Here is a 17,309-nt window from a genome sequence, read left to right as displayed (position 1 = left end):
TGAACTCGGAGGCAGGGCAGCTCTCCCCCGTGCTTAGCTGGAATCAACCTTCATCCCAGTCCATCTCCTCATTCCCTTTCTCCTTTATGTACCTGAAGAAGTTATCAAACGGCTTTACAGACTTTTTGGCTCGAGAGGAGCAATTTACTGCGTGTGGAGAAATACTTCAGGGTCTTCTAGTGCCCTCAGATTGTCCCTTGCCAACCAAGAACAAAACAAATAGAACAAGTTGGCGCCATTTAGAGGCAAAAACAGTTCAGAGAGCCTTCAAACATAAGGACCTACACTTCAGTAGTAATTCGGCTCAGCGTCCTTCTTGCTCGCATTCCAGGCTCTTGAGCCCCCGGTGGGCGGGGCTCCATTCACACCTTTCCGCGCCTAGCTAAGGGGAGGAGGCAGGGCAGGATCCAGTGAGCCAATGCGGGAGGCCTTGGTCACGAGTCGCCGGCAAGCGAGCCAATGGGACTCGGGGGCGTGGCTAGGGCCCTCCCCCTCCAAACGTTTTATAGCAATTCGGACCTAGAGCCTTTCTAGCGCTCTGGGGTACGACAGTGACCTCTGGACCCGCGGCTCTCCACGCGCTGCTGCAGCAGCCCGACCCCCTCCGCCTCGCCGTCCCGCACAATGGAGTCGGTGGCCTTCCCCCGGGGCGCGGGCCAGGCGCCCTCGGCCTCCGCCCTGGCTCTCGAGCGCGCCCGGCCGCTGGCAGACGGGCTCATCAAGTCGCCCAGACCCCTGATGAAGAAGCAGGCTGTGAAGCGGCACCATCACAAACACAACCTGCGGCACCGCTACGAGTTCTTGGAGACACTGGGCAAGGGCACCTATGGGAAGGTGAAGAAGGCACGAGAGAGCTCGGGACGCCTGGTGAGTGTCCCTCGCAGCGCCCGGCTCCCGGGAGCTCACAGCGCGTCCCTTGCGGTGTCCTGGCTAAGTTGCCAGGCGCGTGCATTATAGGTGTGTCTGTCCATGGTTTTCAGTGACAGTGTTCGTGGACCTGAGAACCTTAGCAGCACCAGAGGCCTGTCGTTTGAGAAGATGGGGCTTAACTTGCATTTTCCCTGGAACAAACTTCTACGGAGTAGAATGGAAGGAGGAAGTTGAAAGCGCCTCATCTCAGTAGATGGATGAGGCCGGGAAATCGTTAACTCTCGCCTGACACTTGGGTCCTTTCCAGTTTCGTTATGATGGCCTATGATTGTGGGAAATGTAAAACCAGGCTCTGGTGCCAGGTCCACTGTATCTCACCATGTCTTTGGGTGTGAGGCCTTTGGGGGAACTTGTCCTTTTGATTTCATGCGTGTGCAATTGCCGTAGTCATCTGTAACTCTGAGCAAGTTCCTTCATCCATATTCTGTTTCCTCTTCTGCAAAACAGAGGGAACACAGCCTGTCTCACAAGCTGCTCGGGAGAGTGAATGAATAAAGAAGCAGTGTGAATGCACGTGGGTCCTGATCATGGGGCTTGCATTGATAATGGATGCTTCTATCTGGAAAGCTCCCCCACACCGAAAGGATAGCAAATTTACCCAAAGTTACACAGCAGTGGCTCCCCACTCCAGTTCAGCCGGCCTGGCATTAGCCAGGTACTTGTTTAAAATGCTCAGTCTCTCATTCCCCACCACGCAGGGTGTATGATAAAGGTCTATAATTCACATTGCAGCAAGCCTCGGAGCAGGTGGCTTAGAGGTGATATTTTGCCAGATCCAGTGAGTGCTGTTTGTGAGGGGGGTGTGTATGTGTGACCATAGCTTGTTCTATTGACTATGGCAGTGGTCCCCTCCCCTAATTGTTTGCTTTTGCAGCCAGTAGCTGGTTTGAAATTTAAGAAGTCATTTCATTGGTGAAGGAGAGTGGATGTTGGAGAAAGGAGTGGATTATGGCCCCATCAATGGGAGCAAGTATGTTTTTCCTGCTAAGGCCTGGCACAGTCCCCGGTTGCCCGCTGCCAGGTTACAGCTATTGGGCAATCGTGTACTTCCTGGCTCTCCTTTCTTTCTCTTTCTATAAAGTGCCAGGGCCCCAGAGGCTCCAGGCTTGAGACGGCTGGGCCCAAGCTTCGTCAGGGGCTTAGCTTGAAGATAGGTGCTTGTGGCTTGTTGCCTGTGTCTCTTGTGGGAAAATTGGGTGGAGGAACTAGACTGGCTGAGAAACAGAGATCAAAGTTCAGAGATCCCATCAGCTCTTGACTGAGGTCACTGTCTTATACAGAGAGAGAAAAGAGAAGAGAGAGAGACACACACATCTCATTTAGGCCTTGGTGGCTCTTATATCAAAACAGAAAGTTCAGAGGGAAGTCCCAGGTTCATGTACCTTGCTGTGTGCAAGATCAGCAAATGTGAAGTTTGCTCTCGACCTCCCCAACCAGACCATCCAGGACAGCTGTTGAGTTTGCTCAGGGTCCCCCCACTTTCTTAGAAAGCAACTTTCTACTCTGCTAACGATTTCTCAATCCTGGAGCACTGCCCTCATCCCCACCCACCCAACTCTACATCTTGACTGTTCTCCCTAGAGAGAGACTTGATGCTTCAGATGTGTCCGTGGGGAGAGGGACATGGGGCTGCTTATGTCTTCCCCGGATGCACTGAGATTAGTGGTGGGAGCCCAGTTCACAGGGAAGCCTGCTGGGTGACATCCGTCGTGGGTACTCCTCACCACATCCCCAGCTCCCTTCCCGCTCTCCACTTGCAGAGATGGTCAGGAGGGTCCCGTGGGACTGTCTGCAGGGAAGGACGGGGGTGGGGGACTAATGACTGCTCCAGGATGGCATCAGAGGAAAAACAAATATTTGTCCTGGATCTCAGGCACATTCCTGGTATCCAAAGGACATGTCCTGCTGCGGAGTCTCCCAGCTCCCCTAACCAACCCCTCTCCCTAAAGAGAAAAACACCTGCTAGGGGCCCACCAAAGCCTTTGGTCCGATCTGTGTGGAAGTCTCCCTTCTAAGGGGGGCTCTGAGGGGCAGGAGGGAAGCCCAAGGGGGGAGTTCTATGTGGTCTCAGTGCTTCTGCTCCTTTTACATTTTCAGTGGCTTAGTAGGCTTCTAAACGTTGGGAAAAGTAGAGAATCTCCTTCCTTCGTTGTCAGATGAGGGAACCGGGGCCCGGAAAGGGGAAGTGAGGAAGTGATTTGACTTCTGGCCGGGTAATGGCAGATCTGCAGCAGAAGCTCCAGACTTGTCCACCTAGGTCTCAGATGACCAAGTGCTGAGTCGTGGTCTAGAAGTTAGCTTTGAAATGAGCCTGGGCTTGCCTCAGAGCTTTGTCATCCCATTGGCTAGCTCCAGCTGCCTTCCCAGCCCTCCAGGCAATGTTTAGAGTAGGAGAAGTCGCTGGGAACCCCTCTTCTCAATACTGTGTTGAGGGACAGTGCGTGAAGGAACCACACTCTATTCCTACAAAGTGTCAAATTGTGCTTCCCGTTGCTTACCAGATGAAAAGACCTTTGTTCCTCAGTATCCTTATCTGGAAAACGAGGATTATAATAATTCCTGTGTCGTGGGTTTAAGACTAAGATCGTATCTGTAAATTTTAGCACAGCGCCTAATGCACATGGGATTTACTGCTCCAGTAGGGATGCCTTGACCTAGGGGCTCCTATTTTGGGCTTCTCCTGCTACAATAAGGGGCATAGGCTGTGCTCAGTCTTCTTGAGTTGGACCACTATGGCCTCTGCTTTGTTCAAAGCCCTCATCTTTCATTCAGCCAACTTCAGAGGAGGACTCCTGCTGGCCAGCAGCCAAAGGCTTGTTGGGCAAGATGCTGTCGTCCCAGCTCCTCCTGCACCTGCCTGCTCAGCAACAGGGAGGGAGGCTGCAGGCGACTCTTGTCCTTGGGCTCCAGCCAAACCACACAAAAGGGCTGGGCAGGGAAGCTCCTTGCTCAGGAACCTGGCAGAGTGGACTAGAAAGAGGCTAGGAGGAGGTGGTATTGTATAGGACTAGGGGAGATGGCTCAAGTTACCCACAGAGACTCTTCCCTATTCCTGCCTAGTTCTTGGTAGAGAGGCGCATCCCCACTGCTTAGCCGGAGCGGCCTAACCTAACCACTCCCGCACTATCTAAGTGGGTCATCTTCCAGCTCCTCGCCTCCTTCCCAGACAGCAGCTTCTCCATGAAGGACCAGAGAGGAGTCAAGGATGTTGGCTATGACCAGAGATGCCCAGCTTATACCATCTCAGCACCCGGAACCAGCATCTCTGCAACCCACCCCTCTTCTTTTTTCTTCTCAATTTTTTTGATCCCCTTCTGAATATAGATCATTCCTCATCTGAGCTCTGGGAGAGAGGAGGTATTTACCAAAGGGGCCTCAGCACTACCTCCTGGGGGTATTGGCAAAGACTAGGCAGGTTTTAAGGGAAAGAATGGCACACACAATGTGACCTACGGCAAGGCATGGGCAGTCCCTTCTCCAGGGATGGGAGGCAGGGCTGGACACTTCCACGGAACTTTCGTCTTCTGAGATCCTAACGTCTTTTCCCGTGTTGTCCTGTCCTGTGCTTGGAGAAACTCTGGAGAAGTCGGTTTTTCTTTTGGAAGTTTTCACTGCTTGCAAATCAGGTTGGAGAATTTGCTTTCCTGCCTTTACCAGCTTGCAGAGCTTCAGGGACAAGAAAATTCACTGGGATGAATTCAGGAATTATGCTCTGGCAGTTAACATGGCCAAGCATGGTGGCCTTGCCACAGTCCTTGTATGGCACCTTCCTGACAGTGCAGTGACCCGTTCCTGAAGGAGCTCTCCACAGAATGCTGGAGCATGGAAGGGGACTCAGAGCTCCACCCTGATCTGCCAGGAATGTTCTTGCCCTTTCGTAGCCCACTGTCTTAGCTGAAAACCTCACCCATCCTTCCAGACTTGACACGGTTTGTTCCTGGGCTGGTTTCCCGTGCTCTTCCAAGTAGAGAAAGCGACTCTTTAAAGCCACTCCCCAAGCTCCTCCACAAGCGAGGGTGTTAAAACGAGACAGCTAAGAGCATCTTGCTGCTCTTGCAGAAGACCTGAGTTTGGTTTCTAGTACACACGTGGTTGCTCAGAACCATCTGTAATTCCAATTTCAGGGGATTCGGTGCACTCTTCTGACCTCCACGGGCATTGTATGCCTGTGGTATACAGGCAAAACACCCATTTGCATAGAATAAAAATAAATCCAAACAAGCAAACTAGACAACCCACTTAGCCAGATTCTTCTAGTTTTATGTGCCTTGAGTTGCATGGCTTGAGACAGACAGGTGTGAGTCTGGGTATCCGGGTTCACCAGCCCTGCTCAGCTGGCCATGCGGTTCTGTTCATACACAGAAGCATCACTGGGGCTGGTTCATGCTTCTTCTACCTCAGAGTGTGGTGACCATATAGTAAATTGATTAGATGTGGGTAATCTGCAGAATAAAACGGAGTGCGTTAATAATTGTGTCAGGGAGCTGAAGTGATGGGTCAGTACACTTGCTGCTCTTCCAGAGGCTCCGGTTTGGATTCCTAGTACCTACACTGTGGTTCACAACCATCCATAACTCCAGTTCCAGGGGATCTGACAGCTTCTTCGGACCTCCCTGTGCACCAGGCACACACATGGTGCACATGCATATACATACAAACAAGACACACATACATATAAAATTAATAAATTTATAAAATTAAAAAAATATTGTGTCAGTACAAAGATAGATCCTGGCATGTAGCCATCCTCTGTCTGGGTTTGGGTACCTGTCGAGTTGGAACCCTCTTTTGTCCTAAGGCACAGTTGCCAATTACCTTGTAGGTGAGAATAAAGGTCCCTAGAAATTAGTTCTTGTAACTGAGGTGGACTCCACCCAGGCCTGGGAGGGAGGGGAATGGGAGTCCTATCTGGTCGCTGCTTCCTTGAGGCAAAGATCACCCAGAGACTTGACCAATATATAGGAGTAATGAGTGTTCCCTAGTGTATAGATGTTAAAGGCTTTTTGTACTCAGGGGTCCTTTCTAGCCTTGAGTGGTACCATATCTATGACATATTAAGGTTGGAAGAGTTTGGGATGGAGGCCTGATAGCTTGTCTCATTTCTTTCCTGGGAAGGAATCTCTTGGGACCCACTGTGGATAACCATGGATTCATCAGGAATGAGACTGGGGAGAAAATTAGAATTTCAGGCCTTCCAAGGCTAGAAGAAATGGGTCTTGAGGTTTTACTTGTGTGCCTACTGGCCGTGCGAAGTACTCAAGACCCAATTCTTCTAACCTTCAATTTTTGGAAACTCGTTTCTTTTAACCCTTACTACCTTTAGAGCTCTGTTCCTAAGCCTGTGGTATCATTTCAGCATTCCATACGCTTGTGTCCACACAACTGTGCATCTAACCCCTGCCTGGTCTTTGCCTGGATGCATTTTAAGTTGTCAGGCATTTGCAGCTGTCCAGATAGCAATGTGTGTGTTTACATATGACTGTTTTTCCTACCTACTATATACTTTTTATAGATCTTTGTCTCTAAAGATTTCACAGCCCCTTTACTCATTGTCTGGTTTTATGAACAAAGACTTACAGAAGAGGGAGCAAGCCCTGAAGCTCCCCTTCAGGGTGAGGAAAGAGGTGTGTGGGAGTATCGCTCCGTGGTGAATGTCTCCTAGTTGAAGGACTATTCAAGGCCTGTGCCCTGCTCCCCTGTCCTGCACCCAGGTCTAAGCCCTGGGGGTGTTCGGCCTGGCTCTTTAGGGAGAGATGAGTGGGGTTAGAGCAGAATGTTGCAGCAGCCTGATCCCCACAGCTGCAGCATCCCCTGCATTGGGCCTCTCGGGGATGAGGCTCCATGGTGACCATCTGCCATTGTCTTCCCTGCCCTGCTCTGGGGAGGGCTGAGAATGGGGCCTGCCCCCTTTCAGCCTTGCAGCTTTAGGGCAGGATGGGGTGGAGGGCATGCCATCCGTGGCCTGTTGCCTGGGTGACCGGTCTGTGGGCATTGTGAGCAACTCCTCTGACAGGATTAGGGCTATTGCACATTCTTGTCAGACGGGGAGCACAAGCCCAAAGAGCCTGGTGTCCTGAGAGCAGAAGCCATTGTCTACCTCCAGAGCCTGTGAAAGGGTGGATTAGAGGCCCCACCCCTTGAGCTGGGGTTTCCTTTCTGTCTCCTTTTGAATCCAGAGGGGAGGCCAGCCCTCCTGGGAAATTGTATGAGGAGCTGTTTACCTCAGTCTGGGCCTTCATATTTCTCATTTCTTGTGTGAAGAGGAAGTCTTGTTTTTACCATTCTGTTGGTGTCCTTGGCCAGTACTTGCCAGGAACTGACCGGTCTGGGACACCCAACACTCACCCAGACTCTGAGGGCCCCTGGCCTTTGTCCAGCTCACTTCACAGAATCCGCGCAGCGAAGCCCCTCAGACTACTTAGTTCAGTCCATGTATTTCACAGAAAGGCAGCTGAAACTCCGAGAGGGTTGGGACTCGCCCGAAGCCACCAGGACAGAGCCTGAGAATCAGGCACCCTGAGTCCCAGCTCCGTGGTTTCCCGTTAGTCACTCTGGCTGGGCCTTGTCCTAGACCACTACTGAGTGCCGCGGGCAGTGCCTTCCTTTCCTCTGTACTCACCCTTCCTGAAGCCACCACACACCAGCTGGAGGGGTTAATCACTGTGCGTCCCACCTTTCCAGAGAAAGACACCAAATCCCAGAGGACCCTCTGTCCAGTTGTTTACTTGTTGGGAAGGAAGGGACATTCCTTACCTGGACTTCAAAGACTGGTCTGTGGAGGGTAGTTCCTTTGTGTGTTTGTGTGTGTGTGTGTCTGTGTGTGTGTGTGTTTGGTGATCTGTATAAAATTTTCCATTTTAACTATCTTTATGTGCATAACTCACTAGCATATTGAATATATCCACAATATTGTTAAACACAATATAAAATAGCTTTCTTTAATTTTTTTAATGTAATGCGTGTGGGTGTCTGTTCTGGATGCGTGTTTGTCTGTCTGCAGAGGGCATCCGGTCCCTTGGGACTAGAGTTACAGACAGTTGTGAGCTACATATGAGTGCTGGGAAGCAAACACACATCCTTTGGAAGAGCAGCCAGTGCTCTTAGCTACTGGGACGTTGCTCTAGCTCTCTAAAATCTTTGTCATCCCAAATAGGAGCTCTGTGCACATTAAATAAGAATGCCCCCATGCCACTCTTGAGCCCTATGCTCCTGGCAGCTTTTGATCTACTTTCTGTCTGTACAGTGTTTGCTTTCGTGCCTCATAAAAGCGGCTCACATAATATTTGTCACTCTGTGCGACTCATAGCTCCCTGAGTATGTCTTCATGGTTCATCCATCTTATAGGAGGTATCAGAATTCCATTCCTTTTTCTGACTGATTAATATCAAATTTTGTCTATCCATTCGCCTGTTGATAGGCATTTGGGTTGTAATTTTTGGCTAGCGCTTGGTTGTTTACCAAATTGGAGTGCGGGACAGAAAAAAGACTCAACTCAGAATCATGTTGCCAGTTGTGCTAGGCTGTGGCTATGACTTTAAGGAACGTATTTAGCCTCTTGGGTTTCCCGGTTCTTCACTGTTTTTTTTTTTTTTTTTTTAAATCTAATTCCCAGAGTTGTGAGGACCAGTTTATTTACTAATGCAGTGAGTTGCTATTCATTTTCTAATGTGTACTAGCTAGGTCCTCTGGTATCAAGCTGCCAGTACTGAGTAAATCATCCTTGTCTTTGGGGTGCACTGTGCCCATTAGACTTGTAAATCCTGAAGCATCAAATTTCACAGGTGTAGGTTGTTCTGTTTCTTATTCATTGGTAGAGTTTGAAAGTGAGGCCATTGGTCAGTGCTGCATTGGGTGGACTTCACTGGGCCCACATGAAAAACTTTTTCTAGACAAGGCTATCTCCAGATTCCTGTCACCTGCCCTGGTAAAGGTGGTAGCTTCTCTTGGTACATTCTGTGGTTTGTGCTGCAGGCAGAGTACCAGGGTCAGGGCTCATGGAGCATCCTCAGGGACACCTCTCCCTGCTATACCTTTCTCCTTAATCTCGGGCATCTTCTTTTCTCAGGTGGCCATCAAGTCGATCCGGAAAGACAAAATCAAAGATGAGCAGGATCTGTTGCATATAAGGAGGGAGATTGAGATTATGTCATCGCTCAACCATCCGCACATCATTGCCATCCATGAAGGTATAACCGTGGGACGTTTGGAACTGGGAGTCATAAATCTGTGTGTGTGTGTTGTGTGTATGTGTGTATGTAGGTGTCTGTTGTGTGTATGTGTATGTAGGGGTGTGTGTAGGTGTGTGTGTGTGTAGGTGTGTGTGTGTGTGTGTGTGTATGTGTGTGTGTAGTAGTAAAAACTGCCAACATAAAGAAGTAAACATGAGCCCAATGGTCCATGCCTGTAATCCCAACTGTGATGCCTGGAATCCCAAAACCCTGCCTTTAAATAAATACACAACTTGAACAAATAAAGTTCTTTTATAAAAGAAGAAGTAAGAACGATAAAGGCTTAGATTTGCAGAAGCTGGATTCAAGACCCTGTCAGATGACACAGAACACTCAGTAAGAACTGGGCCTTAGTTCCTCTTTTCCAAAATGGTATAGTTCCATTTACACCACAGGGTGGTTGCAGAAATCCAACTGGCGAGTATCATTGAGTACACTGTAAGTGGAAAAGCTGTAGGTTTGTTTGTGTTTGTCACATGGCTGCGGTCCTACCTACAATCCCATTGCTAGGTAGATGCTGTATATGGAGCTGCATCCTCATCCCAGACTGCAAGCCTTTCGTCCTCATTATTGAGTTCTTTCTGTACTAGCACTGCCTCCCAACCCCATGAGATCCTCAGCAACCCAGGGGAAGCTGAAATGCCAGAGTCTGCCCCTGTCTCGGGTATGTGGGTGCTGTTCATCCTTCATTGCTAGCCAGGCCTCCTAAAGTCATCCTGTGCCCCTGAATCACTCCTGCCATGGGCTTACTCTGCCTCTTCTTGTCTCTCTTGGCCTCCTCCCCTCTGACATCAGTTCTGGCTTGATCACTCTGGCTGCCTTCCTCCCTGCAGCCCAGACAACAAAGTGAGCGGGAGGAGAGGTGACGAGGGAAGGAGGGAGAACACCCTCCCACGTACACCTGTCTGCTTCAAGTCTTTATGTAATAGCAGCTAAAGGGGATCACAGGGACAGCGGGAGGAGGCAGGGGAGGAAGAGAGCCTGCGGATTTGTCCAGAGCGTGTTTCTGTCTGAAGACTCCTGGTGGGAAGCACAGAGATGTGTCCACTCTCGGGTTCATAGGAAGATAAAGGGCAAAGCTATTGTTATGACCCCGTGGCTTGATCTTGTCCCATGAGGAGCCCAGACAAGTGGCTGAGAAGGCACACTTGGTGATTGGCAGTGTGTGCCTGCATGCCCTCACTCGCATGAATCTGGATGAATATAAATTCTCTCCATCTCTCCATACCCAGTTTCTACTTGAGTCTGAGAACTGAGGTGATGCTCCGGGTATGTGTGTGCATGAGTATGTGTCTGTATATCTGTGCATTTGTGTGTGTGTGTGTATTTGTGCATGTCTGTGTGTGTCTGTATGTCATTTTATCTGTGTGTGTCTGTATCTGTGTGGGTGTATGTCTGTTTCTGTGTTTCTGTATCTGTGTGTCTGTGTATCTGTGTTTGCATGTGTGTGTGTCTTAATGCCTGTGTACCTGTGTGTGTGTCTGTGTATCTGCGTATGTATGTGTGTTAATAGTGCAGACACAGGATATTACTGTTTTTGGGTGTCTGAAGGGTTCCTCTAGATTCATCTTCATTTTGCTACCGGGCTTTAGAGTTTGGGGTTGGGGGGAATGCTGAGACTTGACTTCTAATCTAAATGTACCCCAAAATGCACCATGCTGGCTCTTTATCTTTGTTTCCTAGCATAAAGATTGTTTATAAACTGAGACTCACATGTGTGGAGTCTCGGTCAAGAGCCCTTAAGAGCCTGGGTCACCATGCTCACCTGGAAAACGACATTATAAACCTTCTTCTGGCTTCGTAGCTGACATCTGGGAGTGTGGAGGCATCCCTTAGCTGCTTCTCAGAGGCTAGACAGCAACAGCTCTGGGGCTGGCCAAGCAAGCCAAACTCATAGGACCCATTTAACACAGATGTTAGTGTCATAGGCCAGCATGTTCTGACACACCAGCCGAAGGGCCAGTTCCAGGAGCCAGTTCCTTTCTACTTTTTAGAGGACCGAAGGCAGGTCACAGCCTGGAGTGGTGAGACAGCCCTTCCTCCCCACGGAGATGGGCTAACTGGGGTGGGCTGACTGCCAAAAGCCAGACAGCCAATTAATTACCCCGTATTGATTGATTGTCTCTGTGTCTGAGGCCATATGCATGCTGACTCTGGCCTGGGTCCTCCTCAGAGATGGCAGGAGTGAGGACTGTTTCAACCCTCACTGTCACGAGGCAGGTCTGTTGTTAGACTTTACGTGAGGACACCGATACTGCAACAGGTCCCATTTTCCGAGCGCTTTCTCGTGTGGCAGAGACTGTGCCACAAGAGCCATCACCGATTTCTTACCTGTTTCCCACCGCAGACCTGTGAGGTTGCTGGTATTTATTGTCTGCTCTCAAGGGAGGAAACTAAGGCACAGTGGTGTGACCGTTTGTCAGATTCATCCAGTAACTCTTCATGCTCACTGAGATTTAGTAGGGATTTCACCAAGGTCATAAGATGAAGGAGTATAGGGTCTGGACCAAAGAGCCCTGCTTTTTATCCCTAGCAGTGCTGGCTTCTCTCTTCTGGGAGTTCGCAGAGTCCTCGAAAGCCGAAACTTAGCCACTGACCTCTGGTCTTCATTTGCTGGTCCTAGGAGAAGCAGAGCCTTCAAAGGTTACTTTCTTACCCTTATTGGCTGCCCTGGAACCCCTGGCCCCTGGAGCAGACATTCCAGAGGGAGATCCTATCTGGTTTGAGGCTATGGAAGAGACCATGGTCCACGTTGGGACAGTGTTCTCTGGGAGGTCTGACATTGTCATTTGCCCTCTCCAGTGTTTGAGAACAGCAGCAAGATCGTGATTGTCATGGAGTACGCCAGCCGGGGTGATCTGTATGATTACATCAGTGAGCGGCCACGGCTGAGTGAACGGGACGCCAGGCATTTCTTCCGACAGATCGTCTCTGCCCTGCACTACTGCCACCAGGTAAGTGCCCACCGGTCTCCGTTGTGTTTGGGGGAAGAGGGTACCTCTGGGGCCCTAAGGCTTCTGGACTCTCAGACCAAGGGATGCTAGCACATGGGAGGACCTATGATTCCTTGGACTGTGTCAGCGAATACCAGCCTGCCTGTGCTCAACTCTATTAATTCCATTTTTTAGACTAGGTTTCTTGTCTCCCTTCCCTTGCCTGGTAACATTCCCTGACTGGGTTCCCTTTCTCTTTTAGAATGGGATTGTTCACCGTGATCTCAAGCTGGAGAACATCCTTCTAGATGCCAATGGAAATATCAAGGTGAGCATCACTTCTGGTTTCTAGAAGCTTCCCTGTCCCACCCTAGGTTTTCTGTTCTGTCTCCTGTCAAGTGGCTCCAAGTGCTCAGGGGTCCCTGAAGTTAAGCCAACCCTGGACCTCAGTCATCATTCATCCCAACACTTCCTTTATGGATGGGGCCCTGAGCCCCCAAGAGGAAGATCACCCTACTGTGGTCGTACATGAACCTGTGCACACAATTTAATCTGCTACAGACAAGAAGCCCTGTAGCTTCTTTCCTCGTGAGCATCACTTTCGGTTTCCCACAGCCACTGGACGCTCATGCTGAGGCAGCTAGATTTGTCAGTCAGAGGTCCAGGTCAGGGAGATAAACCAAAATCTCAGGACTGGAAGGGGAAGATGGCAAGAGCTGATTTTGGTGACAGGTTATCCCGGCAAACAACTGGGAGAGTGACATAATCTGACCCTGCTCAGAATCTACCTGACACAGGACAAAGGTCACTCCATGGCTGCTGACCTGCGTGTCCTGAGATATCCTGGTACTAAGTCTGTAACCCTTATCTAGCCAGTTCCCGAAGCAGGCAGGGTCTCTTTGAAGCTGACAGGGGAGGGAGGCCAGAGCCAGTAGACACACACACACTAGACAAGCACACAGGCTCCGTTGGTACCAATCATCAACGTCATTATAGGCTCACCTGGCAACGTCTTGATAAGACGCCAATAAAGCTATAAACAAGGGATCCAGAGTTTTACGTATAGGCTTCCCCACCCTGCACACATGACCCTTTGATGGGGTGAAGGGTCACATAGCTCCAGGATCTTGGCCTCCACCTCTAGCTGAAATAAATAGAAGAGAGGATGATCTTAGAAACTCTCAGACCCCTAAAATCAATCATCTCAGGGACCCTTGGAGAAGATTCCATCTCCTGTGTGTGGTCAGCCCTGACCTTTGTCCTCTCCTCTCCTCCCTTCTCCTTGCCTCTCCCCCTTGGCCATGCATGTTCACCCTGGGTTCCTGTTCAGGTATGAGCAGAGATGAGACCTTTGCTCAGAAGGGCAGCTCAGACTTCACATGGTCACTGGGTCAGGGCCCTTACTTGCCTAATGAAGGCCTCAGGGCACTGTCTTTCAGGACCTGAGCTATGAGATGTGGGTTGGGAGTGTCTTTCCTTCTGTTAGGGCTTGGCTTTCCCCAGGATCTGGAGAGAGCATGGGTAAGAGCTGTGAACAACCCAGCCTTTGACATGACCTGTGTTTGTCCCAACCTTATAGATTGCTGATTTTGGCCTCTCCAACCTGTACCACAAAGGCAAGTTCCTTCAAACATTCTGTGGGAGCCCTCTCTATGCCTCACCTGAGATCATCAACGGGAAGCCCTATGTGGGCCCAGAGGTAAGAGCTCTCCTCCTGCTGGTATCCCTGAATCTGGGTCTGCAGGTTGAGCTAGTTTGCTAGGTACATCCTTTTCCAGAGCACAAAGCTCAGGCCCCTACAAGGTGACAATTTGCCAAGCCTTGAGGCAGACATAGAGAGCTGTCATAGAACCGAGGCTCCCTGGCATCCCGTCTCCTTCTTGTCCCCTGGTTCTCATCACCTCCAGCCACCTCACCTTGACCCAGAATGATGGCGATGGCCTGGCCACTGCTCCCATGCTTGTGACCGTCCCTCCCAGGGGAAGTGACTGCCAGTATCTTTTCTTACGAAACCCTGATCCCTCTGCGGCTGGCTTCCCCTACGTCACCTCTGATTACAAGGGGAAGTAAGAGGAAGTCTTCAGATATGACCTTGCCCTCTTCCTTTGTGTTGGAGATATGGGTGGCAGCCCCCCTCCAGTCTGTGACACATGCTGTATCTTTGCTGAGCGTCCCCTGCCCTCTCTTTCAGGTGGACAGCTGGTCTCTGGGAGTTCTCCTATACATTCTGGTGCATGGCACCATGCCCTTTGATGGGCAGGATCATAAAACACTGGTGAAACAAATCAGCAGTGGGGCTTACCGTGAACCCCCCAAGCCGTCTGGTAAGTGAGCACTGTGGTCAGGCTGGGGGCGTGGGGGTTGTCACTGTTCTTGATCACTGAGACAGCGACTAGACCATGGTGATAAGGAAGGTAGCAGTCCACGGTGACACAGGGAAGGTGAGCATGCACCCTACTGGTCTCTCTCCAGCCTGAGACCTCTGAGGGAGGGGGCAGCTCTCTTCATTAGAAGCTTGCTTTAGAAGGGCTTTCTAAGGTCCAGCCTAACCCTCCTTGCTATAGTTGTATTGCTGCCTATTGCCTTTTTCCTCCTCCTAAGAAATCTGAGCTTTCACGTATGATACAGAGAGCAGGAAGATGTATGTGAGAGCCTTGCTTTAGCCATGAGCACAGTCCCTGTCAGAGAATTGAATTTCAACAGAGAAGGAGTGTACAGATGTAGAAACCAGGGCTGATAAAGAGAGCTTGTGGGACAGAGGCAATTGGCTGAGTCTGTCTGGCCTAGGGAGTGGGCCTGAAGCTGTATGGAGCCTGAGGAAGGAATGTACTGCTCTAACCCAGAAACATGAGCAGTGTCTGCACTTGAGTGAGACAGGCCTGTGCTAGAGGACCTTGGGTGCCCTTCTTGCACTGTCAAACTGGAGCCCTTGCCTTTGTTTTTCAGATGCCTGTGGCCTGATCCGGTGGCTGTTAATGGTGAACCCCACCCGTCGGGCCACACTGGAGGATGTAGCCAGTCACTGGTGGGTCAACTGGGGCTATACTACCAGAGTTGGGGAACAGGAGGCTCTGCGCGAGGGTGGGCACCCTGGTGGCGACTCTGGCCGGGCCTCCATGGCCGACTGGCTACGACGCTCCTCCCGTCCGCTCCTGGAGAACGGGGCCAAGGTGTGCAGCTTCTTCAAACAGCATGTACCAGGAGGTGGAAGCACTGGCCCCGGGCTGGAGCGGCAACATTCTCTTAAGAAGTCCCGGAAAGAGAATGACATGGCTCAGACTCTGCAGGGCGACCCAGCTGAGGACACCTCCCCTCGCCCTGGCAAGAGCAGCCTCAAGCTACCAAAAAGCATTCTCAAGAAAAAGGCCTCTACCTCCTCAGGGGCGGTCCAGGAGGACCCTCAGGAACTCAGCCCAGTGCCCGATACCCCAGGGCAGCCTGTCTCTGCTGTGGCCCTACTCCCGAGAAAGGGCATCCTCAAGAAGTCTCGGCAGCGTGAGTCTGGTTACTATTCCTCTCCAGAGCCCAGTGAGTCTGGGGAACTCTTAGATGCTGGTGATGTGTTTGTAAATGGGGACCCTGTGGAGCAGAAGTCCCCACAAGCTTCAGGGCACCTCCTCCACCGAAATGGCATTCTCAAACTCAATGGCAAGTTCTCGCGCTCAGCCTTGGAAGGTACCACCCCTAGCACCTTTGGCTCCCTGGACCAGTTGGCCTCCCCTCACCCTGCAGCACGGGCCAGCCGCCCCTCAGGGGCCGTGAGTGAGGACAGCATCCTGTCCTCCGAGTCCTTTGACCAGTTGGACTTACCTGAGCGGCTCCCCGAAACCCCACTGCGGGGCTGTGTGTCTGTGGACAACCTGAGGGGGCTTGAGCAGCCACCCTCAGAAGGCCTGAGGCGATGGTGGCAGGAGCCTCTGGGGGATAGCTGCTTTTCTCTGACAGACTGCCAAGAGGTGACAGCAGCCTACCGACAAGCTCTAGGGATTTGCTCAAAGCTCAGCTGAAGACAGACCTAGTTGGGGTGGGTTTGGAGAGGGTTTGCAGAGGGTTCCTGGGGAAGTGGGGGAGGGAGTAGAAAAGTTCATCCAGGCCTCCAAGTCTTCAGGCTGATGAACCAAAAAGTTGAGGAGGGAAATGGTACCCATGCTGGAGAGACTGAGAAGAACTCACAGATTCCAGGCTGCCGGGATGTCGGGATGTTGCAGTGGGACCTCGGAGACCTGATGCGCCCTCACTCAGCCAGTGCCTACCTTCGCTATGCCATGAGTGTTACCCACCTCTCCGCTGGCTGCCAGTGTCAGGGTGCATCTTCACACAAGGTCCTGTTCCCACCAACCAGAGTTAGAACCCTAACATGCCTGGGGGTAATCTGGAGTAACCCTTCCTCTCTAACTTAAAGAGGAAGCAGCCTCTGGTTCTCATCTTCCAAACCCAAGCCTCCCAGAGTCTGTCGCTGCTGTGGATCTCAGAGACCTGAAAAGACTCTGGCTGCTGTTTGACTTCATCTCAAGGGGTCCAGAAGATGCCTCTGGATCCCACCTCAGACCTCAAAGACTTGAGCTTCGGCCTTGAAGCTGCTTGACATCTAGACTATGGGTGGATGTGTCTATTTCTCAGGCTAACGGGACCTAGAATGTGCTGATTTATTTATTTATTTTTTGGTTCTCACTTTTATTTTATTTTTTGTTTGTTTTTTTTAAGTGGATTTTGCTGCTTTCAGCAACGTGAATGCTGTGTTCTGGGGAGAGCCACTGGGCCACTGAAGTTTATAGAAGTATTTGGCAGTGATGTCCCTCTAAGGGGTGGGAGGGGGCAGGGCTGGCTTTTTCAATTTTAGGTCCTGAGCACTGAATTGGCTGTCTGGTCCCTTCACACCTTAGGCTGTCCACCCTCCCTCATCTGTGGCCAAATAAACCTCAATCCATTAAACCAGCATGATGACTGGACAAACAATCTCTGGTTCTCTTTGGGGACCTGGCTTCACATCTTTGAACTTTTTTTTTTTTGTTTTGTTTTGTTTTTTTTTTTTGTTTTTCGAGACAGGGTTTCTCGAGACAGGGTTTCTCTGTGGCTTTGGAGCCTGTCCTGGCACTAGCTCTGTAGACCAGGCTGGTCTCGAACTCACAGAGATCCGCCTGCCTCTGCCTCCCAAGTGCTGGGATTAAAGGCGTGTGCCACCTTCGCCCGGTATCTTTGAACTTTCTTATTCTCTTGG

The 17,309-nt window shown here is 50.8% G+C and overlaps 1 protein-coding gene across 1 annotated transcript; it reads left to right on the top strand.

The window, feature by feature from the left end:
- The first annotated feature begins 517 nt into the window (after positions 1–517).
- Nuak2 (NUAK family kinase 2) lies at positions 518–17,027 on the top strand. Its single transcript, XM_050147787.1, has 7 exons — positions 518–867; positions 8,996–9,116; positions 11,961–12,112; positions 12,354–12,419; positions 13,671–13,790; positions 14,283–14,415; positions 15,038–17,027. Exons 1-7 carry the CDS (start codon positions 625–627, stop codon positions 16,096–16,098), a joined length of 1,896 nt encoding a protein of 631 aa, XP_050003744.1. The 5' UTR covers positions 518–624; the 3' UTR covers positions 16,099–17,027.
- Positions 17,028–17,309: the final 282 nt, after the last annotated feature.

The sequence above is a fragment of the Alexandromys fortis genome, unplaced genomic scaffold (assembly GCF_014885135.2).
Source record: "Alexandromys fortis isolate MF-2015 unplaced genomic scaffold, M_Fortis_MF-2015_v1.1 scaffold_58, whole genome shotgun sequence".
Classification (NCBI taxonomy): domain Eukaryota; kingdom Metazoa; phylum Chordata; class Mammalia; order Rodentia; family Cricetidae; genus Alexandromys; species Alexandromys fortis.
Note: the sequence above shows the minus strand (reverse complement) of the source record. Positions and strands in the feature narration are given on the sequence as shown.

Bases quoted from the DNA above. Each gene is read 5' to 3' on its own strand.
- Nuak2 (XM_050147787.1), top strand. From the start codon at position 625: ATGGAGTCGGTGGCCTTCCCCCGGGGCGCGGGCCAGGCGCCCTCGGCC. The intron at 12,113-12,353 runs GTAAGTGCCCAC...TTTCTCTTTTAG, and splicing joins CCCTGCACTACTGCCACCAG to AATGGGATTGTTCACCGTGA. The intron at 14,416-15,037 runs GTAAGTGAGCAC...TTTGTTTTTCAG, and splicing joins TGAACCCCCCAAGCCGTCTG to ATGCCTGTGGCCTGATCCGG.